Source organism: Phocoena phocoena, chromosome 1 (assembly GCF_963924675.1).
Source record: "Phocoena phocoena chromosome 1, mPhoPho1.1, whole genome shotgun sequence".
Lineage (NCBI taxonomy): Eukaryota > Metazoa > Chordata > Mammalia > Artiodactyla > Phocoenidae > Phocoena > Phocoena phocoena.
This window is the reverse complement of record NC_089219.1, coordinates 16,693,575-16,717,067: the sequence shown is the minus strand read 5'-3', so window position 1 is coordinate 16,717,067 and position 23,493 is coordinate 16,693,575. Positions and strand designations below refer to the sequence as shown.

General features: G+C 40.1%; 1 protein-coding gene across 6 annotated transcripts in view; it reads left to right on the top strand.

Annotated features, from left to right (window-relative positions):
* USP48 (ubiquitin specific peptidase 48) overlaps nt 1-23,018 on the top strand; it is a 67,876-nt gene extending 44,858 nt beyond the window's left edge. For 5 of the 6 annotated variants that reach the window (XM_065872617.1, XM_065872604.1, XM_065872590.1 and 2 more), the window contains 12 exons: nt 5,736-5,860; nt 6,024-6,146; nt 6,443-6,504; nt 6,770-6,880; nt 7,448-7,578; nt 7,906-8,012; nt 10,213-10,317; nt 13,944-14,099; nt 17,735-17,860; nt 19,431-19,479; nt 21,909-21,935; nt 22,996-23,018. In XM_065872617.1, coding sequence (XP_065728689.1) covers nt 5,736-5,860; nt 6,024-6,146; nt 6,443-6,504; nt 6,770-6,880; nt 7,448-7,578; nt 7,906-8,012; nt 10,213-10,317; nt 13,944-14,099; nt 17,735-17,860; nt 19,431-19,479; nt 21,909-21,935; nt 22,996-23,018 — 1,145 coding nt within the window. The remainder of the gene's footprint in view (nt 1-5,735; nt 5,861-6,023; nt 6,147-6,442; nt 6,505-6,769; nt 6,881-7,447; nt 7,579-7,905; nt 8,013-10,212; nt 10,318-13,943; nt 14,100-17,734; nt 17,861-19,430; nt 19,480-21,908; nt 21,936-22,995) is intronic. The other variant, XM_065872612.1, reaches the window with a different exon arrangement.
* The last annotated feature ends 475 nt before the right edge of the window (nt 23,019-23,493 follow it).

Sequence of the window (23,493 nt, the reverse complement as noted above, 5' to 3'; positions counted from 1 at the left end):
CAAATTTGAACACTTTGAAAACAGCATTTGTATATTCTTCTTAGGGCTATTTCTGGTTTAGTTTCTTAGCTACTGTGTACTATATATTCTTAATAATAATTTCCTAATCCTTATTAATCCTGAATATTTGTTTATGTATTTATTTGGTTTTAGTGAGTGCTCATTTGAAATAACTTTTTTTGAGAGGGACTCCTTATATATGACACATGGTTTGCCATTCTGTCAGCCCTCTGAAAGCCAAAATGGTGTCTACTTCTCAAAGTCTTCTACTGTATAAGTTCCCCACTCACACTTTTTTTTTTTTTCTAACTCCACCTTGAGAAAAATTGGACCCAGAGGAGCTGGGATGTCAGTGATGAATCTGTTAACACGTTTGCATTTCTTGTTGTGTGCTAATGTATTGCTGATACTCAGAATTCTTTTTTTTTAATTGAAGTATAGTTAATTACTATGTTGTAGTAGTTTCATGTGTACAGCAAATTGATTCAGTTATACATATATGTATTCTTTTTCAGATTCTTTTCCGTTACAGGTTATTATAAGATATTGAGTGTAGTTCCCTGTGCTATACAGTAGGTCCTTGTTGTTTGTCTGTTTTATATATAGTAGTGTATATCTGCTAATCCCAAACTCCTAATTTATTCCCCCTCCACCATCCGCTTTGGTAACTATAAGTTTGTTTTCTGTCGGTGAGTCTGTTTCTGTTTTGTAAATAAGTTCATTTGTATAATTATTTTTTAGATTCCATATATGAGTGATATCATGGTATTTGTCTCTCTGACTTCACTTAATATGATACTCTCTAGGTCTATTCATGTTGCTGCACATGGCATTATTTCATTCTATTTTATGGCTGAGCCTAATACCCAGGCTTCTTGTTGGTCCCAATAAATTCCTTATTTTAGTTCTTACTTCATTGCCTCATTATGAACCCATACATGATGCCTCACCCTTTCCCTCATTCACACCAGTGCGGCGCGGCATGCAGAATCTTAGTTCCTCAACCAGGGATCAAACCTGCGCCCCTTGCCGTGGAAGTACAGACTCTTAACCACTGGACCGCCAAGGAAGTCCCCACACTAGTGGTTTTTTATGAAGAGTCCTGGTGGTGCTAGTGATAGTAGTTGTCACTTGAGTTGTATCTGTGTGCCTATCTTTCTGGACACAATCTCACTGCACTTCACTAGCTGAGTGGCATTCTCATTTACTGGCTACACAACTAGGAAGTGGGGGTGAAGGGTCATCCTGGGATGTGGATTTTTTTTTTTTAAACATTTGTAGCATAGATGTGCACATAGCATAAGCGCCTCCATTTTGAGAGTTGAGGAATCTAGTAAAATACTAAGTTTTCATGCTTGGTGTTGCTTAGCAGAGTGAAACAATGCCAGAACTCAGACTGTCTTCCTCCTTCGTTCACTGACATTTGGTCTCAGCCCACCTCTCTCATCTTGTCATTTTAGTTTTACAGTTTTGACTAGAAAGCATGGCAGAGCTGAAAGTGATTTCAGGACTTATGCTGCTCCCCTCAGCTTGTCAGAAATTGTAGATGAGCTATTTTTTTTTAGATCTTCTAGCTTGATCTGCAGCTCAGTGGAACTTTGTTGCTCTACCTTGTTATCTTGGGTTTAAAAAGCATAGTTCTCAACTCTTGCTTTTGCGGACGTCACCTGTCAGTGTACCATGTCCACAGGTGCAGGATACGGGACTTCACTTAAAACGTACCCCACTCTTTAGGTTTATATTAAAACTTGTTCCTGAGATGTTGTGATGGTCATCATAGCAAACAGATGATAGACATTTATCAAATGTTTACCTTGTGCCTAGAATTTTTCTAAGTGTATAGATATTAACTCATTTAATCTACACAACAACCCTGAAAGGTCAGTATTACTAGTGTACCGATTGTACTGATGAGTAAGTAAACGGAGGCACAGAGAGGTGAGAGTCGTTTGCTAAAGGGTACCACACTTAATGCATAGGTTTCCCCTAGTTATATAATTGTCTGAAATTCTTTTTCTTTGAAAATTTGAAGGACTACTGTATCTTTCAATGTACCATTTGTCCAAAGCCCTCTTAGGCAGTTTTTGTCCCTTCCACTTTCGGTAGCTTGTTAAGATCTCTGTCCACAGCATCATGACACCTTACCCTGTGCAGGTCCTAATTCATTTATTGCTCGGGGGATTCTGTGGAAGCCATGCACATGTGTGAGGGCAGGGGACTGCCAGCTTCCCTGTTTGGGTGTCCTGGCTGGGCCGTTTCACTGGAGAATTCTCTCTTTGATTATCTCTTCTTGGACTGCTCAGATTTCTCCATAAGGATCTTTCATTCTCTTGCCTGGAAAATGCAGAGCTGGCTGTCACTTCCAGGGCTGTAAAGAGGAGGGCTTGGGAGTCTCTGCATTCTGTATGGAAACATTCACTTATCCACATCTCAGTGTACTACCTCTTATCTCAGCTTTGTGTCCCCCAGTGCAGAGGCCTTAGGTTTTATATCATCAGAGAAGCTTGTGTTGTCTTTTGTGGATAGCGGGGGCAGGTATCTGTAGGGTGTATAGAAGGGCAACTCAGAATTTTAACTGCCTCTTAGATAGTCTTTTAGTCTGTTCTCTTCTGGGTACCCCTAATTCCTGGATTTGTGGGGCCAGTTCTGTGTAGTAAATTGGGTTACTTCTTTTGTCAGTTTAGAATTCATTTTTCTTGTCTTATCCATCCACCTGTAAGCTTCTAAAATATTTGTTTCTGTTGTCCCATCTGTTTTCTTTTATCCATCATTATGATTTTGTATCTTTAAAAAAGCTCCCCTTACTGTGGTTTAATGGTGTTTCAGGAGGAACTGGAAGTAAATGTAGTTTTAAAACATTTTTATCGGGCTTCCCTGGTGGCGCAGTGGGTGGGAGTCCGCCTGCTGATGCAGGGAATGCGGGTCTGTGCCCCAGTCCAGGAGGATCGCCACGGGGCGGCTGGGCCTGTGAGCCATGGCCGCTGGGCCTGCGCGTCTGGAGCCTGTGCTCTGCGACGGTGAGAGGCCCGTGTACCGCAAAAAAAAAAAAAAACGAAAGAAAAAAACATTTTTATCTGGAAGTCCATGTTTGCATTTTTATATTCTAAAGCCTGTGTATATTTATCATGGATTTTGTGTGAATTAATAATGGATTATATATTCCATTATGTGATTGGCTACTATCATAGAGTTTAGCATTTACTGCAGATATTCCTTATCCATCAGGCTTTCTTATCCATTTCATTTTATATTCATTTAATGGTTAACAACTTCATTAACTACCTTGTTTATTATACCTGTTTACTTAGCAGCTGAGCAGTTTTTTAATTTATTCTTTTACAAGTTCTTTGGACATTGTGTGCCCCCCAAAGTATTAGAGTTTGAACTAGACTTTGTCGGGGAAGGGATTTATCCAGAATCTAAACTCACTGTTAACTAGATTTCTATTTTTACCAGAAGAATCTTTGGGGATTAGGTTATCGAATTATGTTTGGTGAATTCAATCTCTCATGACTAGTTTGATCTTGTATTGGGAGATGTTGCTTACAAAATGATTTTAGTTTATTGGCTTTCTTTTAAGATTTAAGAAGCAATGTTATATATTGCAGGATACAAGTCTAATTTCTAAAAATTCATATGTCACAAGTAAAAGTTTATTGTGGTGAGGTCGAACTATTCAGATACATTAAATCATGGTAGTTATTAAAATGATGTGAAACTAAATTTAGAAACATGACTAGGGGTAGAGTAGAGGACTTTCTGATTAATACTGACTTGGCAGTATTTAATATTGACTGCAGTATTTAATTTCTGACTGCAGTGAAGTGACTTATTAAGATACATTGCTGATTTTAGAAATAAACTTGCGTTCTTTTCTAATTACCTGAGTAATGCACATCTTACAATACAGCCAGTCATAAAGTAAAAGCACCCTTACATCAAAACAAGAGGCAGTGTATTCAGAGTGTCTGGAATCCTGTTTAAAATATGTGTTTGTATATTTGCATTATTGTTTCCTGTATTCTCCCTTTATGAACCAGATTGGGTTATAACATATGTATACAGAGGAACGGTCCCTTAAAAAAAAAAAAAAAAAAAAAAAAAAGGAAACCACTTAAAAAGTATAATTGCCCTGGAGTTCTTTCTTTCTTTTCTTTTTTTTTAATTAATTAATTTATTTATTTTTGGCTGTGTTGGGTCTTCGTTGCTGCGTGCAGGCTTTCTCTAGTTGCGGCGAGTGGGAGCCACTCTTTGATGAGGTGCACAAGCTTCTCATTGCGGTGGCTTCTCTTGTTGCGGAGCAAGGGCTTGTGGCACGCGGGCTCTAGAGCGCAGGCTCAGTAGTTGTGGTTCACGGGGTTAGTTGCTCCGCGGCATGTGGGATCTTCCCGGACCGGGGTTTGAACACGTGTCCCCTGCATTGGCAAGCGGATTCTTAACCACTGCGCCACCAGGGAAGCCTCAGGATAGCATTTTAAAGTAAGTTTTCATAACCTTAGAGGAAATTTGTTAACAGCCTACTCAGAAATAAAGTTAATTTTTACATTGTGATCTATTTTCTCTGGTAATAAGTATATTAAAGCAAAGTAATCATTTCTTAGGATTAGTCAAAGCTCAATAAGAGGTCACGGATGGAAGTTAAGAAGATGCATTTTGAGGCATTAGAAATTATGGGGTTTAGATGAGAGAGGTCTGGTTTCATATCCTAGCTCCATTATCCACCAGTTGTGACCCTTGGTGTATTAATTTCTCTGATTCTTGGTTTATTTATTGTTAAAAAACACATAAAGCAAAGAATCAGGATACTGCATTTAGAAAGCCCCTGGCTTTTTTACTCATGTAAACATGCAAGTATCTTGCCAATGGGGGTAGAAACACATTTTCCTTTGGAAACTTAAAGATGGTTTTCTGGGTAAAGAACCATATAGGTACTATATGCAGTTCACTAATTATCTACTGGGAACAGCTGACGCAGTAGAAACTGGAACCACAAACACAGTGAGGGGTTGAGTGAGGGGAAGGGCCTGAAATGCCGGAAGTATCAGTCAGCCGAGGAGGGGCTGCTGGGATTGAGGGTCACTGCCATCTGGGCGTTCCTGTGATCTTCAGAGGAAATGAAGGGTCATGGTGACTAGCACTCTGCTTATTCTCTTCTAGGATTTTTAAAGATCCACGGGGTTCAGGGTGTTCGCAGTAGTAATAGCAAACTAACTGGGTCAATTGACTGGAGATGGTTTTACGATTGAACAGTAGATTGCTTTACCATTTAAGCGTGAGTCTCACACAACTTTGAAAATAGCATTTCAATTCGGGATGGATTTAGTAAAGTAATAAGGTAAAACGGAGAAAATACATCCTGCAGGAAATCGTGGCATTTGAATGTGGGCGGAGATGAAATACAAAATACTGTTAAACAACCCCTGGGGTGGCACAGGGACACCAGGATCCCTGGAAGCCCTTTTAGTGCTTCCTTCACTGGTAGGAAGAAAGGCCTAGATTAAGGACAAAGGAATGGCTGGCTTCTTTAGAATTAGATGAAATTAAAAATTTAGAGACTTTGAAACTAAGGAAAGAGAGAGAGAATTACAGTACTTTAGAACAGAAGGAGAAGAGGCCCTACAAATTTGTCTTAAGTTTAAGAAATATAAAATAGATTTTTGGAGGGTATATATTGATTTTTTTTTTTTAACCTTTTCTCTCTACTCCGGCCCCCCCCCCTGCCCTTTTTGACTTAGGGGAGTTATGCATATCTGAAAATGAAAGAAGGCTTGTTTCTAAAGAGGCTTGGAGCAAACTGCAGCAGTACTTCCCAAAGGCTCCCGAGTTTCCAAGTTACAAAGAATGCTGTTCACAGTGCAAGGTGCTGCACGCTGTCCTGACATCTGTGGAAATTATAATGCCACCTCCCTGGATTGACTTCCCAGGAGAATTGACATTGCACTCTTGGTAGGGGTTAGGGAGGAGGCAGGTCCTGTGCTGTCAGCAGGAGATGGTTGATTGCTTCCTGCTTCCTTCTCTTTCAGATTTTAGAAAGAGAAGGAGAAGAAAATGAAGCCTTGCATAAGATGATTGCAAATGAGCAAAAGACTTCTCTTCCAAATTTGTTCCAGGACAAAAACAGACCGTGTCTCAGTAACTGGCCAGAGGTATAATGATTCCCACAGAGGATAGAATTCATCTCACCTTTGTAAGGCCCTTGCCAAATTCCTGAAGAACAGTGGTTTCAGAACAACTGAGAGCTTCTCTAATTCTCATTTGTATAGTTTTCTTATCCGGGGGATTTTACTCTTAGTTCTGGTTGCTTGGTAGAGGGCTGTATTTTCATTTTATTTATGAAGCTTGAAAGGGGAAAACCACAGTATATGGAGACATTTTCCCTATAGGATTTAGGTTAAGAATGCAGTGAATTAATGGATACTTTCATCTGATTTTTCTATTCTAGGACACGGATGTCCTCTACATTGTGTCACAGTTCTTTGTAGAAGAATGGCGAAAATTTGTTAGGTATATACCAAAAATTTTCTATTTCCTTTTTTATTGTTGATTTTATTATTTTCAAGAATTCATGGATCCTGATCGTAGTACCTTACTTTTACTAGCATATACTGAAAGTTTTATTTTCTAATAATCTAAATGAATAATCCTGAGAGACACATTAATTACTATCATTAAAATATATCTCTAATTTAAAAATAATCATCGTAAAAAAATCTTCTCTTTAGTCGTGCAGTAGTGAAGTATATTGACCCTCTTTGTTTCATTTGAGTAGAAAACCTACAAGGTGTAGTCCTGTGTCATCAGTTGGAAACAGTGCTCTTCTGTGTCCTCACGGGGGACTCATGTTTACATTTGCTTCCATGACCAAAGAAGATTCTAAACTGTGAGTTTCTTCTCTTCATGTGATTTTTTTTTTTTTTCTAGTGATTAATAGAACATGTTTAGGAAATATCTTGTCTGACATAAAGAGTCTGTTTTAAGAATCTGTTTGAATTGTGGGGTTATTTCCTCTGGTATTCTCTGCTAGGTGGAGCACTAGCCTTTAAAAAAAAAAAAAGACTGCTTCTCCATAAAAATCAAGAGGCTGCCTGAGGCTACCTTGCTCTTGTTCCTCCCTTCTCCTTCCTGGAGCCCTGCTTTCTCCTTCCAAGCTGCTGGTACCCAGGACAGTGTCTCTAGGTTACATCATATAGAATTTATCCCTCTGTAGCTAAGTTCTTTACTCAACTTCGGTTTTTGAGGTTTAGCCATGTTGATCCATGTATTGATAACTTCAGTCCATTTTGTTTTACTGCTATTGTAACATTTTTATGTATTAAAAAACTACTGTTCCTTGTTGATGTATCTTTTCCTTCTTAATTTGTTTGTATTAAATATTGGTTTTGATAATTCTGGTTTAGAGATGGACTATGTCCTTGTGTCTTAAAGCATGTTGTGTTTTTTTGCACAGTATAGCTCTCATATGGCCCAGTGAGTGGCAAATGATACAAAAGCTCTTTGTCGTGGATCATGTAATTAAAATCATGAGAACTGAAGGAGGAGATGCAAACCTTTCAGAAACACAGTATATTTCTGAGCCTAGTAAGTTTTCATATCGCTCTTGGTTTATGTAGTTAAAAGTTGGCGTTTTAAGGGGGAAGGAAAGAGTATGTCAATATTGTATTTTCTACTTAAAGATCATGTGGTGTTCCAAAGTATATTCCGCAGATGGGAAGTATCATAATTACCTCAGTATTAGTATGTTTGTCGACAGTAAATGGATTTCCTTATTTGCATACAATAGAATACAACGGTTAACAGAAAATATGAGTAATATTTTGATGAATACACTCTGGTAACTTTGATATGTTCTTTTAGATCTTTCATTCTTTGACAGTAATTCCTCAACCACTGCTTTTCTTTTTAAAGAACTCTGTCCAGAATGTAGAGAAGGGTTATTGTGTCAACAGCAGAGGGACCTGCGTGAATACACTCAAGCCACCATCTACGTCCATAAAGTCGTGGATAATAAGAAGGTACCAGTCCCTCTTGTGGTCGTGCCTAGTGATGATCAAGCTTGCCTTTTGACTTGCTGTTGGATTTTCACTGAGGATGGCCTAGGGTTGCCTTATTTTTTTTTTTGGTGTGAGGGGATGGTGCAGGCGGAGCCATTGGACTAGAACTGAAAAGGAATAGTTATGTGATTTATGTGGATCTAGTCAGTTATTAATCGAAACACAAATATTGATTGTCAGCTGTGTGCTAGGACTGGTCTTGGTGATGAGGATACAGGTGGTGCAGAAGACAGAGAAGTTACCTACCGTCAAGAATATTTGTACCTAGTGAGGTAGATCAAGAATAAGCCCATAAATTCATAAGATAATTTCAGACAAGAACAAGTACTTTGAAGGAAATCTAGCGAAGTAAAGTGAGAGACGGATAGAGGCGGAGGTGCATTGTTAACAGGGCATGGGTATGAAAGGTGCGTCAGAGGAGGAGTTGTTTTACCTAAGCATTAACTGTCAGAGAGTCAGCCTGTGACATGTAGTGCAGGCAAAACCATAAGCCTAATGTGCTCAAGCAACGGAGTAAGTTGTATCTAAGAGCAGCCCTGCCCAGTGGAGCTTTCTGCAGTGATGGAGATGTTCTGTATCTACACCGTAGCCATTAGCCGCATTTGACTGGAGCACTGAAATGTGTGTAGGGTGACTTGAGGAACTGAGTTTTTAATTCACTTTAATTTAAATAGCCATGTGTCACCTCTGGCTACCACAGTGGACAGCACTGGTCTAGAGAAGAGTTTCTTCCAAGGAGGGAAAGTGATAGGTGATGAGGGATCAAATTTTATCGGCCTTTATACATCATACCAAGGATTTGGGATCTTATTCTAAGCGTAGATGTAAGCCACTGGAGTTTCAAGAGAGGTCATGGTGTGTTCTCATTTATGCTTTCAAAAAGTCACCCTGGCCATTGTGTTTGGAGTTGGTAAGGGCATAACGGAAAGAAGGACGGCCAGTTTAGAGCCTCTTGCATTTTTTTAATCTATAAAGGGTAGGTGAAGTAGACAGATTTGGTTATTATTTGGGAGCCAGGGGTGTTGCTTTGGATTGTTTTTGGAGCATTTTCACTATATTAGGAATGGCTCTTAGGTAGATCCTGACCTATATCTCTGGACATCTTGTTAATTTGATTCCAAGGTTTTGGGAATTAAAGACAAAATAGAATGTGTTTTATTTGATGATAGTTACCAAACACATTATTTTAGAAGGGTAACTTACGAATTATGCTCTAATGGTCTAGGGTTTTGCTTCACAAGTTGAATTAAGGCCTCATTTCCTAATTCGCTGAGAAAATGAAGTTGAGTAAAAATGTCTCAATTTTTCCCCTAGAATTTTCTTATATCTTTTGTACCTATTAGTGCATGTATATATTGGTATCTAGTACAAAATAGTATCCAATTTAGGTAAAGTTTTATTATTATTTTTTAGTTTGATAGCAGTATTTCATCCATCCTTCATTTTCTCAGTCTCAAGGAGCATTGGGACTCCTGTCTGAACTTGAAAAGGCTTGACGATCAGTGTACTAGGGAAAATGTAGAGCAATTTTGAACTTCTACAAAATAACATCATTGTAAAATCTGATAACTGTTCCGCAGAGACCGCTTACATTTACGGCAAACACATTAAATACAAGAATAAATCATAGGATAAGAACTAACATGTTAAAAGAGCACAGAAAAGAGAGAGAGCCCTTGAGTCTTGATCCTCTATCTGATCTATTACCCCACCATTGAAAAAGGTGTGCCTCTTCTTGATAAAGGTGGCCAGTCAAAGCCCCACAGCTGGGCTTCCCTGGTGGCACAGTGGTTGAGAATCTGCCTGCCAATGCAGGGGACACGGGTTGGAGCCCTAGTCTGGGAAGATCCCACATGCTACAGAGCAACTAAGCCCGTGTGCCACAACTACTGAGCCTGCGCTCCAGAGCACACGAGCCACAACTCCAGAGCCTGCGTGCCACAACTACTGAAGCCCACGTGCCTAGAGCCTGTTCTCCACAACAAAGAGAAGCCACCATTCGCCACAACTAGAGAAAGCCCGCATGCAGCAATGAAGACCCAACGCAACCAAAGATAGATAAATAAATGTATTTAAAAAAAATTTTTTTAAGCCCCACAGCCTCCATAGCTCGCCTTCCTAGGGTCTGACCTACTTTTCTGTCTTTTCCTGACACATTCAGGTGATGAAGGATTCAGCTCCAGAGCTAAATGTGAGTAGTTCTGAAACAGAGGAGGATAAGGAAGAAGCTAAACCGGATGGAGAAAAAGATCCAGATTTTAATCAAGTATGTGTTGAAGCTGCTCTTCATTGTTACACCTTTTGCTGTTCTGAGAGCAGTCACTCTAAGCTCTTGGACATCTCTGCGTAGCCTATGCAGGATGTCGGTTCTCAGGACCCCTTTTTTCCCCCCGCTTTCCTGCATTGGGTAGCATGCTGTAGCTGTCCTGATTTCTCACGAAAAGCCATGGGCTACATTACTCTAGAGTTACTATGTGCTATCAAGCAAGAAAGGCTAAAATATACTGAAATGATTCACTTTTTACCTGGAAAGAAAACTTAAACTAACCCATATCTTGGTTTGTTGCTTAATCATGGAATCTTTATGTATGAAAAAATTATTAAACTCAGATTCCCTGACGACAAGGAAAACACACAGTAGCCTTTATAATATTGGAGTTTATAGAAGAGACTTTCGGGTCTCTTACGTGTTAGGCAAATGACTAGAATCAGCATTAATGTTTCATTTTTCTTCTATTAAAATTACCTATTTTCTGTGTATTTTGTTATGGTATTTCTACCCCCTCTTATTTGGTTGCTTGATTATATCCTGCATGTTCACAGCGATATTGGAGAAAAATGTCAAGAACAGGAAGTAATGTGGGAATATGTTTGGTTGATATATGATGTAGATAAGTTTAGCTTCTCAAAAAGTCAGACCATTATACACCAGGATATTCTAGATTTACCTTAAATTCATGGAATTTCTACTCTAATTTGAGTTTAGCTTTAACTAACTAATTAGAGATATTTGTGTTCTTTCTTTACTGCTAAAAAATAGTGTAGTCAGATTATGGTTAGCATCCTCCCTGAAGGAATAAAAGTGATAAAATGGCCATCTGCTGTATCTGTTACAGAGCAGAGATTATCTGGGTTTCTTGGCCTCTCTGTGTATACATACTGATACTGTTACTTCATTTTCAACTGTGATTAAGAAAGTCTGAAAAGCACTCTTGACTTGAATCTTGGTCTCCCTGAGGTAAATGTTACTTGTAGCTTCCCAGCTGGCATAAAGAGATATGTCAGCATTTGTTGATTTTAAAACACCTGTGGAAGAACAAAGTCAGGCGCTGCTGACCGGGATTAGCCACTCCTACCAAATTTGTGTTTCAATCCCTCAGCATTGGAAGGCCCCCTTGTCCCAGTGCTAACCAAATCCATACATTTTATAGGGATGTAGGTTTTCAGTTTTGTGGGATATTTTCCTATAATAAATAATGCCCTCATTAAAATTTATGTACATGTATGCCTTCTGTTCCTTGGGATGGTTTTTGAGATTATTGAGTTAAGTAATATGTCTCTTGAATAGGAGTTTGCAAAAGTAACAAACCTTGTTTGTTGTCGACTTGTTTTATGTTCCCATCTCCTCTACAGTCAGTCCATTTTTCAAGTCAGATCTACAAGCTAGTGTATTTGCTTTTTCCATTGATATATTTTAAAGAGAAGTGTTTGTGTCCATCCTGATTTAGGACTCCATTCTCTTTCATTTGCTTGGCCAGCAGTACCATGGTAGTTTATTGGTAGTTTATTTATTAGTGGGAGTATGGTGTCATAATCAGTGGGGAATCCCTATTCTTCTGGTAAACTTTGTGAATAAGTTTGTAAAGCAGGATATATATCTGTGTTCTTACTGTCCTTATTTCTGTCATTTCAAGCTTTACTTTTCAGCCTAAGAGTTATTTAGAAAACTTTTAAAAACGTTTTCAAGTGATTTCGATTTTTGGGAAACTCTTAACTTTTTTAATGTCTGGTTTTACCTATTATTGTCATACCCACAGCAATTTTTAAATTGCTGTTCTGTTCCTCAGATGCAGATGACAACAGATTTCACTTTTATAAATACGATAGAGAATATTTGTTGGGGAACATTGTTTTTTATGACATAATTATTTTTTGTACTTTGAACTTTCTTTTGTCTTCCTTCTCATTGTTGTATACTCTAGAATGTTTTAAACATTTTTGTCTTGCAAAAAAGGTGTAACCTTCCGTTTTGAAAAGAGTAGTTGGTCCCAGAAGAATGTCAAGAGTTTTCAGAATGTCGGCCTCCTCAAATCTTTTTTTTGTAATACGTTGCACTATCTCAGTACAAAGCTTCTGTAACTGCTGTTTTAAATCCTTGTAATATAAAATGATGCATTTCTATTTGTCCTTAATGGAAATAAACAAATCCCCTTTCCTCTAAGCTAGATCAGCCCAGTTCCTTGGACTTTGACCTTATCTACGATTTAGGTTAATAATGTACCCAGTATTGGATATTACTTAGGTAATTGAAAGCCTTCTAAAACCAGTGGATTGCTTTTTGTCAGATAAGTTCGATTTAAATTCTATGGATTTAAAAGAAATTCTGGGAAAGGCTTTTAGACCCATTAAAAAATATATCTTGCTTAATGCTCAGGGCTTTGTTAGTTGGTTGTGTTTTATATTTCTAAAGTAAAATTTTAGGTTGTAGATATTTTCCCTTATATTCCTAATTGTGAAATTTAGGTCCAATTTCACCTTTTCTTGAATAGTTGAGATTGAGAAAAATGTGTCATGAATTTTTTTTTAAAACTCCCACATTGTTTCTTATGTTAGAATCACCTGTGTGCCTCTTTAGACGCACAGCTAGAGCTGAATCCAGCGCTGTGCAGCACCTAGCCAGTGGCCTATCACCCTGAACAAATGCTCTTCTGTTTACCCCCGATCCTCTCTGCTTTGTACATCTCTGGAGCTCCATTGATGATGCATGGGTGGCATCTGTGTCCATAATGACCCCTAAACCGCTCTGATTATGCACACGTGACACTCGGTGACAGCTTCGGAAACCAGAGGCAGAGCCTGGGGGTTACCTCATCCAGATTTAATTAAACCAGGGGAAAAGATTATTTTAAAAATCTTGTTTCATTCATTCCCTGTCCTGGTTAGCAGAAGAATCTTGACTGTTAACCTCTTGATGAGGCATTTATTGGAGTATTGTAGAAAGCTACTTGGTTCTCATCTATTTTTTTCTTAAGACTAGTACAATATATATTATATACCCATATGTATGCCTGTACTTTTTGCTGAACCATCTTTAGGTAAATTGTGCACATCATGGCATTCCACCTCCAAGTTCTTAAACCAGCTTATCAGTAAAGACAGTGTCCTGTTTACCCAACCTCAGATTTCTTCACCTATCCCAAATGTGTCTGAAGCGATGTTCCCTCTTCAAACCAGCATACAATTAAGATATGCATTGTTTTGTATCAGTTTAGACTGTCATCCAGAACAGTTATCCTGCCTCCGCACCCCTTTCTTTCCCTTTTGACACTGACTGGATTAAATTTAATAATCTTAAAATTTTTTCAGTTTATCATAATTGTGTCTTTCTAAGGTCAAACTTATTTTGCTTTTAAATCTCCTTTTTATAATACATACATTTTAAAATCCTGGAGCTTATATGCAGTTAGAAGTGTATTTTGTCGTTTAATTTTTTCAGTTTTGTCTGAGCCTACTAAGAACTTCCGGCGAGTTCCTGTTCACTGTTGATATTGAATTTCAAATGGTTAACAGTCTGATAAATCAATTGCTTTTGCTTGCCTGATGAACTTTATGAGCACGGGTCACAGTGTGGGTAATTTCAGTGCTTTCTTTTTTTTCGGATCTTTATTACAGAGCAATGGAGGAACAAAGCGGCAAAAGATATCCCATCAAAATTATATAGCCTACCAAAAGCAAGTTATTCGGCGGAGTATGCGACATAGGAAAGTTCGTGGTGAAAAAGCTCTTCTTGTTTCTGCTAATCAAACATTAAAAGAATTGAAAATTCAGGTGAGGAGAGTATAGCATTTGTTTAATTATGCTCTGAACTTGGAGGACCTTCGCGAGTTTCTGCCTTGCACCTAAGTATTAGGCCATTGAGGGAGGGCTTTTTTGAGTTTAGAATAATACTTGCAGGGTCACCAAATTAAAATGACTCTTTCTTTAGAAAGAGTTTCAAAGTTTTCCAAATTAGCCAAGAATCTTTCTGTGAAGATGAAAAGTATTTTGGGGATTCTGAAACCTTGAGCAGGTTCTGAGTAGCTTTCCAATAATAATGAGAAATGTTGAGAACCATTTAACTTGTTACGTGTTGAGGTGGTTCTTTTTGGAGGTTCATTTTAGATTGTTCCCACTCTATCCCCCCCCGCCCCCTCCATTGCTTTTGCCCGTCAACACAGTGGATGCATTATGAAAATGCCTCACGATACTGTTGTTTCCTGGTAGCAACACTAAAGTACTATAAATGAGCATGCCAATGGGACATCTCAAAACCCAGGAAAAAGAGGCTGATAAATTCAAGATGTACATGAAAAAAAATCTGGCCTCTTATCTGCTCTAGTCACTGATACGGATCCCAGAAGTTGACCGAATTTCCCTCTGCTGCCTTCATGCGGCCTGGTTTACTGGTTCTGCATTTTCCCTCGCTGCTGATCCTTATCATTGTAATTGAGGCAAAAGTATAGGCTTCCTTTGAGGGTGTGATGTGTTCCAGATTGTCCTGGGAACAGTATTTCCCTTGGTTGAACCCATGGCTCTGAAAATAAATGTGTTGGCCTGATAGCTTTACTCTGTTATTGTAGCTTTTACATCTGAGAAAGCTTGTTTCTATCACCGGCGTTCTGCCTGTCAGTGGTAAACCTCGAACATTCAAAACCTTTAAATTACAAAAAGAGCCCCTGTGGATAAAGACATTTTCAAAGCCTGTGCTGCTTTTTATTGTGGACTACCCTTTTTAAAGAATAAATCAAAAGTCAGCAGAAATAACCTCTGTCTGTGAGCATGTTACCTGCACAAATGAGTTGCTAGAAGGCAGCAGCTGTTCACAGGAAAGCCCCCAAACGTGCTGTCCTTGGATGGCTCCTTTGCCGTGTCCCTCCTCTCATCTCCCGTCCTGGCTTCGAGGACCACTGTGATCTAAACAGTCCAAAGAAAGGGCAGTGAAGTGTAATTTCCCTTCAGTGATCCGTGGTGGTAGCTTCGAAAGCTCCCACTAGATGGGACCTTTTTGCCCAGCAGCCTGAGCACTGTTAGAGCTTGTGGTGGGCATGCATGTGATCCTCAGCCAGTGGTGGTGGGTGACTTTTTAAGCATGTAGTGTATTTTTTTTGTTGCATGGAGCCTGTCCTCTAGGGTATACTACATTTCCAAGTTAATAGGATGGTAACTACACCCATTTATAGTTGCTTAGTTCATCCACCTGTGAGGCCATAAAGTACAGTTTATCCATCTCCTCTCTCGGAATATGCTTGGTGTTTAATTGTCTTATTCCATTTTCCCAGAGAGAGGTTTTGAGTGGGTAGTATTGCTTGCTGTAGAAAGGAGGAAATTTTCCTTACTTCACTTTCCTTATTGCATTTCCTTATTTCAGCCACACACTCACACCCCCATGGCAAGCAGCATGGAGCCGCTCACCTTGTAGGAACAGAGTTTTCATTGTTCCTTTTATGCCCCACAGATCCACAATGCTGCACCCGCTTGTTAAACAGACCTATAGAATGTTAATTCTTCTGAAGCATTCTCCTAGCACTTACGGTTTATGAATTATTATCATACAGGGCACAGGCCTCCATGCCTTTGGCCTGTTCCCTCATTCTGAAATACCGTTTTCTCCTCACTAGTAAGCACTGTTCATCTTTCACAACATCTTTTCTGCAAAACCTGTCTTGGCCTTCAGCTACACAGCTAACTGCTCCTTTCTGTGTGCTCCGCTAGGAGCAATGTGTACTTTCTGCCACCATCTTCACTGCTTGGTTTTGTCCTCTCGACCTCTCCGGGGTGGGATTATTCACTTTATATTTCCAGTACCTAGCACGGTAGTCAACACATGGGGTAATAAATCTTCATGAGTTGTTGAATGAATTGAAGTGTCCTTGTCTGTGCACTCAAAATATAAAGCATGAGCCTCCACCCCTCAGAGATGGAACTCGTGTCTAGAGGTATTTGCGGTTGGTCCAATGTTGTGTGGTGGTGCAAAGACCCTGTGCATCCCACTTAGGCGTGTGAACTAGCATTCCTACAGTCATGCAGCTGTGACATTGCCCACATTAAGTTGGTATCAGACACTTCCTCTGTAACTGCGCTTTCTTGTTCATGGGTCACATTTACTCACTGGGGCTGTTGCCTCTACCTGATGCCCGTGTGCTGGGCTGCCTTCGGTAGAACTGTCCCGTCAGTACTTCTCATGTACCAGAAATAGGCTCATTGCTTCATACACAAATCATTGATGATGTCAGTGCACTGTAGCTACAGATCCCTGTTTAATCAGTCTCTGCTCGCTTCTGAGAGCCTGATGTCCTTTTGAGAAGTCCAGTTATGAACCTGGCCTAACAGGGAGGAGGCCAGTGTTGTTATCCCTGTTGTTATTTACCTGTGTACTGTTATTAAAATCACTTTTCTGGTCACAGTCTTCCCAGCTGGAAAGCTCTTGGGCCCAATTATATACACAGTTGGTTCAGGGCTGCTTGTTTTGTCTTTCCAGATTTTTCAAAGAGTAGAGGAATAGAGTGCATAAAAGGGTAGAATGGTTTCCCTGTACCATGGATATTGGTGTAATGAGATACATGTAATGGAACATATTCAAGGAGTATGGAACTCAGTTATTTGGCATAATAAAATGAATACTCTAGAATACACCCAAGTGAAGAATTAGAATGTATCATTGAAGGGTACCTATGTGTGCCTCTCTGAGCCCAACTCGTCCTTACTTCGCACTGGTATTTACTCCCTGGACGTGATAAAAATTTTTCTGAATTTGAAAACAATGTTTAAGTATTATGCACAATAGTCTTTCTGAATGTATTCAACTTTTAAGATTTGGTTAGAACTGGGCTGGAGTATATGGCCCCTACCCTTAAGAAATTCATATTCTGGTTCCTAGAGGCAAGACTCGGTCTAAGAATATGTGACAGGCCCAATGGCTGAATTTTGTAGTCCCGGCTGCTCACTAAGGGGATCAAAACGAGAAGAGTCCAGATAGCCTTCTGGTTAATTTAGAGATGGTCTTATGAAAGAATTTGGAATTGACTTGGTTATTAAAACGATGTGGAACCTGGGCATGATAGGAGTGACAGTGACGGCCTTGCTCAAACCTTATTACCAGAGGAGCTGTCAGCCCAGCCCCACCTTCTGCTCCTTTGTTTTCTCCGCACCCCGACCCGTGGAGAGGTGGTAAGATGCAGAAGACAAGGTCCTGTGGGTATAATTGTCTCCTCATTCTCTATCAGGCCTCCTAAGAATGTTCTCAGATGTATTGGGATTAGAGTCTCAATAGGAATTTAGCAAGCGAGCTGACTGTAAACTGTTGAATCTTTTGTATTCTGGAGTCTTTTATTTTGCCCTCAGAATCTATGCATTATTTCTTCAAATAGGGTAGAAGTCTCAGTGTTTTGCTTTACACAAACTTTGTTTCCTTTATATTGGCACAGATCATGCATGCATTTTCAGTTGCTCCTTTTGACCAGAATCTGTCAATTGATGGAAAGATTTTAAGTGATGACTGTGCCACCCTCGGAACCCTTGGCGTCATTCCCGAATCTGTCATTTTGTTAAAGGTAGGTAACAGCTCTTTACCTGAGGGATTCTCATGTGCAAACTGCGTGCAGTGGTGGTTACAGTTACCTCAGGTTCTCGGCAGGGTGTGGTAAGAAGCTTCTGCTGTGAGAGTTTTGCTGGCCTCTGCATTCTCCATCTCTGGATGAGCCATGAGAGACTTAGAGGAGGTCACAACATCATTGGGTCTTGTGGGGTTTTAATAATTCTTGTTTAAAATAATCTAGATTTAACCTCCTCCCTAACTTTTGGATCAGCGAATTACTTAACCATATTTCTACTATTAAAGCATCTCCACCTTTCCTCATAAGTACAGGAAACAGACATAAGACACAAGTCTTGGCCACAATAGTCAAAATACTTTTGGTTGGCTTAATGGGATTCTTGTCCAGGGTATGGAAATTGGCTTTGGGGAGAATGGATTTAGGAGAGGTAGGTGTGTTTTAGAAAGTAGGGGCTTCTGAGACTTTGTCACAGAAGAAGAATCATTGAACCAGCCTCTTTAGACCAATCCTGCCTTCCCTCAGGGCCTGATTTTGTCACTTTCCTTTGCCTCTTTTGTTTCTTTATGGCTAAAAGCATGCCCCCTGCATGATGTGATAGAATATTTTTCAGGTTTTGAACTGTGAAATATGTTTTTCATACCATAGAGCCTCAATTCTGGTCAGATAAAGTTAGGCCCTGGGAGTGGTCATGCAGACCCATATCTACCCCTACACACACACACCCCTACACACACACACACACACACACACACACACACACACCCTCATCCTGCTACCTACCCCCTGGAAATGATGATGCAGGCCCATATCTACCCCTACACACACACACGCACACACACACACACACCCCTCATCCTGCTACCTACCCCCTTCCTGTTTGCTTTTCTTGGAACTGTAGGTTCTGTGGAATTATTTTGAAAGCCTCTTTGGTTTGCTGAATCCTAAGGACGCCGTGTAAAATCCTAGAAACAGCCTGTGTAATTAAAGCGTTTGTACTTCAGATGGGCAGCTAGAGTCCATACTGGACATTGTCCTCTTGGCCCTTGTAGCTAATCCCACCGCAAGCTCAGACTCAGTGCTGGCTTCTGCCTTAACAAGGACATGGGCATTTTCTTCTTGATGTTGAGGCGGGATGAAAATGTATTTTTAACCTAATTGGCATTTTTAGAGGACCATTCTGACTTGATTTCTGCCAACTCACGCCGTCATCCCTGGCGCCTTAAGTCATATCAGTTAGATCAGTATTTAGTAACTCAGGGTACCTGAACCTTTCTGCATCTAAAGGTATGTGAGGAGCAGGAAAACAGTGCCACATCCAGTGTGCAGTCTGTGCGGTTATCAGGGTATTGAGTCTAGACCCACCACCGACAAGGCATCCTTTGTTAATCCTGGACATTGCCAGCTCTGGTTTGAACCCTGTTTTCCACTGGACAGTGTTTGTATTTGTGTCTTGGAGCAACACACTGGTGGGCTCGGGAGCAGCCTTTTGTGTGAGGTGGATGGGACGTTATCCTCCTAGTGGCTTCCACTCCCTTGTGGGTTTGAATTGTTTTCATTTGTTTTCCAGGCTGATGAACCAATTGCAGATTATGCTGCAATGGACGATGTCATGCAAGGTAAAGACCAACTTGTTCTGGGAATTTGTTGAGGAACTTGTTAAAGGAAGGTGGGATTACAGTTATTGATGCTTTAGTCTCCAGTGCTTTTACTTGTAAACGTGAACAGAGCTTCTGCATGTTCAGGTAGAATCTTACATTATTGCTCTGAAAAGATCTTAGTAAGAATGATAGCTATGAAAATTTAGAAAGTGGAGAAAAACAGTACTAACTAATTAATTTACCATAGGAAACAAATGAATGTAAGCCTGCAGGCGAAAGAGGTCAACAAAAAGCAAAGCTAATTCAAATTGCAGAGCCTCGGACAGGTACAGAGGAATTGGATGCCCTAGGTGCATTTGAACGTAAGAGTGAGGTCTAAACCTAAAGGCCGGTTGGAAGCTGTATAAGAAGCAGTTAGCTCACTACCTTGCAGACCCTCACAGCCCTTCTCTCCTGTGCCTCTGCTCAACCTGCAGAGTTTGTGTTTCAGCTCTTTGAAGAAATTAACCTAGAAGGGTGATAATGAGGCCCATTACCTACCAAACAGGGAGATCACCCACCAGCTCTTTCTTCAAATACTGGCAGCCCATCCCTTACCTGCCATAGTCGAGGGAAGGGATGATCCTCTGGGGAAACGGGCAATTCAAGAAAACAGCCTACAAATATTTTAAAAAAGTGTTTCATCTCCCAGGTACCCTTGGGTTAAGCCCACCACTGCCCACTCAACAGTTTTTAGGCATCTATTTAGTACCTGACACTTAAACAGGTGGAAATGGACAGCTAGAGAGCACCAGACAGTTGAGCAAAGAGCATGAAACCAAAAGACGTCAGTCAACAGACAGAAAAAAAAGGAGCCCAGAGAAAATAGACAACACAGGAAGAATAAGAAAGCTTAAAAATTAACTATAAACAATACGAGAGAAAGAGCAAAATAGTCTATGTGTAAGGAACATTCAGAGAACAGAAAATAATTCATGAAAATAAAAAATGGGTGCACCAAGGGCCTGGTACAATAAAGTATAAATCTAGGGATAAGAAGACCCTAAAAGCATCTAGAGGTATGGAAGGAAAAACCACATTCACAGGATGAAGAGTCAAGAAGACAAACTAATGGACCCGTGCCCACAAGATTCTGAGGAAAAGTGAGTTTGAATCTAGAATTCTGTAACTAGACAGACTTTATTTTAACGTCACACTTGATGGCTCTTTGAATGTAAGGCCTTAAATTTCTCTCACACACCATTTGCCGAGATACTCTGGGAAGGTGTGCTCTGTTAAATGAGAGAGTAAATCAAGGAAGAAGTCAACAGGGCTTCCCTGGTGGCGCAGTGGTTGAGAGTCCGCCTGCCGATGCAGGGGACACGGGTTCGTGCCCCGGTCCGAGAAGATCCCACATGCCGCGGAGCGGCTGGGCCCGTGAGCCATGGCCGCTGAGCCTGCGCGTCTGGAGCCTGTGCTCCGCAATGGGAGAGGCCACAGCAGTGAAAGGCCCGCGTACCACAAAAAGAAAAAAAAGAAAGTCAACAGTGGAACCCAAAAACATGGATCCAGCATAGGAATAGATGCCCCAGAAGCTGGTGAGGGGGCAATTCCAGGACGGAAGCTGTGCGGCAGGTGTTGAGCACACCCCATCCAGATTGGAGCAGTGGGATGCAGGCTTTGGCCAAGGATGTCCCCTGGGAAGAGTGGAAGTGATAGGTGGTTGTCTTGAGGTTTACAGCTCTTTCAGAGTTTACACTTGAATTGGAGATAGTACAGAGAAAATGAAACACATAAATAATGCAGCAGTTACCAACCCCAGAAAGACAAAGGTCATACCAGACAGGAACTATAACCAAGGTACACCAGGGAGTTCAACTGTGAGCAGTATTATGGGATAAAAAATAATGTAAACATTGGAGATTAGCTTAGCAAAAAATGTCACTGTGTCAGGAGGATGGGTTCCGGGGGCAGGTGGTATGTAAGAGGTGGGGGGAGAACTAAATTTTTATCTTTCCCTGAAATTATTAGATAGTATCTAAAATTATGAATTAGCAATATAAGCATGTTATTTAGAAATACAGAGGTTAAATACCAGAAGTGGCTGCAAGGGCTGAAAGTGGTTCCTTCTAGAATGTGGGAATGGGAGGCAGAGGGGGAGAGAGGGCCATGGCCACATGGTTTTCTCCAGCCCCCTCCCCCCATCATGCAGAATGTTGGCTCCAGTTACAACCCTTGTTCTCCCAGTATTTGTCTTTTGAGTGATGCATATGTATTGCTTTGATAAAATAAAAGCAAAGAGAAAGATTTTCATTTGATTATTATCTATAACTTCAAAGGTAATGTTTATTGGTGAATAAGGTAATGAAAAGTTATTTTAAACTTTTCGTCTTTAGGCATTGAAGTGAACTTATTACTGTCGGTAATGACAATCTTTTCAATTTGGAATTCTGTTTTTTTCCTTCCAGTGTGTATGCCAGAAGAAGGGTTTAAAGGTAAGTTACATTTGTCACGTTTTGTTCATGAATGTCAGAGTCATACTCTAATTTTCTATTAAAGTGAAGCCTATGATTTGATTTTAAAATTTAATTCAATCTGAGTCTCATGACTGAAATTAATTTTAGTTAAATGCATTTTTGATTCAAGCTTCTTCATTATCTGTATCAGCACTCAGGCCTCAGGCCTCAAATAGGGCCTGTGTGATAGACGTATGTACTTCCAGATGTCCATTCTGCTTTTTCTTTCTCATTTCGGGGGGGCAGGTGGGGAATTAGCTAGTGGCGTTTTGATTTTTATACTTAACCTTTTCAAATTCCTCCTGTCAGTCCCATCTTAGAGCAAAACAGTTTGTATGTAACTGATAAGAATTAGAGGAGAAGAATCTGCTGAATTATATTAGGTTCAGTGAAAAGGTTTCATTGATCTATTTAGAATTAGGCATCTTTTGGATTATTACTTTAAATGGATAAACGGCAGTGCCTCCTACTACATCTTGGCCACTATAGTAGTGCACGTAGTCGAATCCAGACCTTTGACATTTACAGATTTAACTGTTGCAGTTTGATTCTATGTGTCCTAGTCCAGAGGTCCGTGACAGGTTGCAACTTTGCCCAAGAATGAGGTTGAATCGAATACCGGGGTTTCTTTGCTAAAGCGAACAAGTGAGCCACGCTACTGGCCTAAATAAAGCCTCCCTCTCAGTGCGGCTTTTTGTCTACACGTTCCCACTACACAGAAACTCCTGATGTGGTTAAAACAAAACAAACAAAGCAAAAAATTTATTTATGAAAAATGGCCATCAAATGAAAGCATGAGTAAAATCTGATGAACTTGTGTGAAGATAACTAATAGCCACGTGGCTTTCAACAGGAAGGTGCTTTAGCTGAAAACCTGGAGTCTGCTGATACTTTTTCTTATCCTTCAACGTCAAAAGGCTTCTGTGCTCATTTATTAAGTTGGATATTCCCTGTTGCTGATGCGTTCTTGGCAAATGGAATATATGAACTCTTACCTTGCAGTTCACAACTGTACCTCCACATGTGTTTCTTTTCCCAGGTACTGGTCTTCTTGGACATTAATCTTTTTGAACATTTGCTGACTGCTAAGAAATGACCAGAAAGGAAGAGGAGTTTGACATGTTAGGGCATTACAGAAAAAGTGGATCTAAGAATTAAACCATTACATGACTCCTGCACAAGGCAGAAAACCATTCAAAAGTGACTGTCCCCAAATGCCTTATGTCAGATAAAGCAGATTGCACTGAAGGCCATCAGACTTGAAGGAAATGTTTCAAATTTTATATTTAAGGGGGGTGGGGGGGGATGGGCAAGTAAAGACTGAAAAAGTTTAGTAGCAGTATCAGTAAATCATGTTTACATATGAGATTTATAGGCACGGGAGGGAATAAAAGTTCTGTTATATTTCCTTGCTTGAGTTTCATACCAGATGCATTGGTCCATAAAGGATTTGTATCACAGTAGATGGGACAACATTCTGCTCTGAACTAAAAGTAATTCTTTAGAGACATAACCTGCTTACCAATACCTGTCTTTG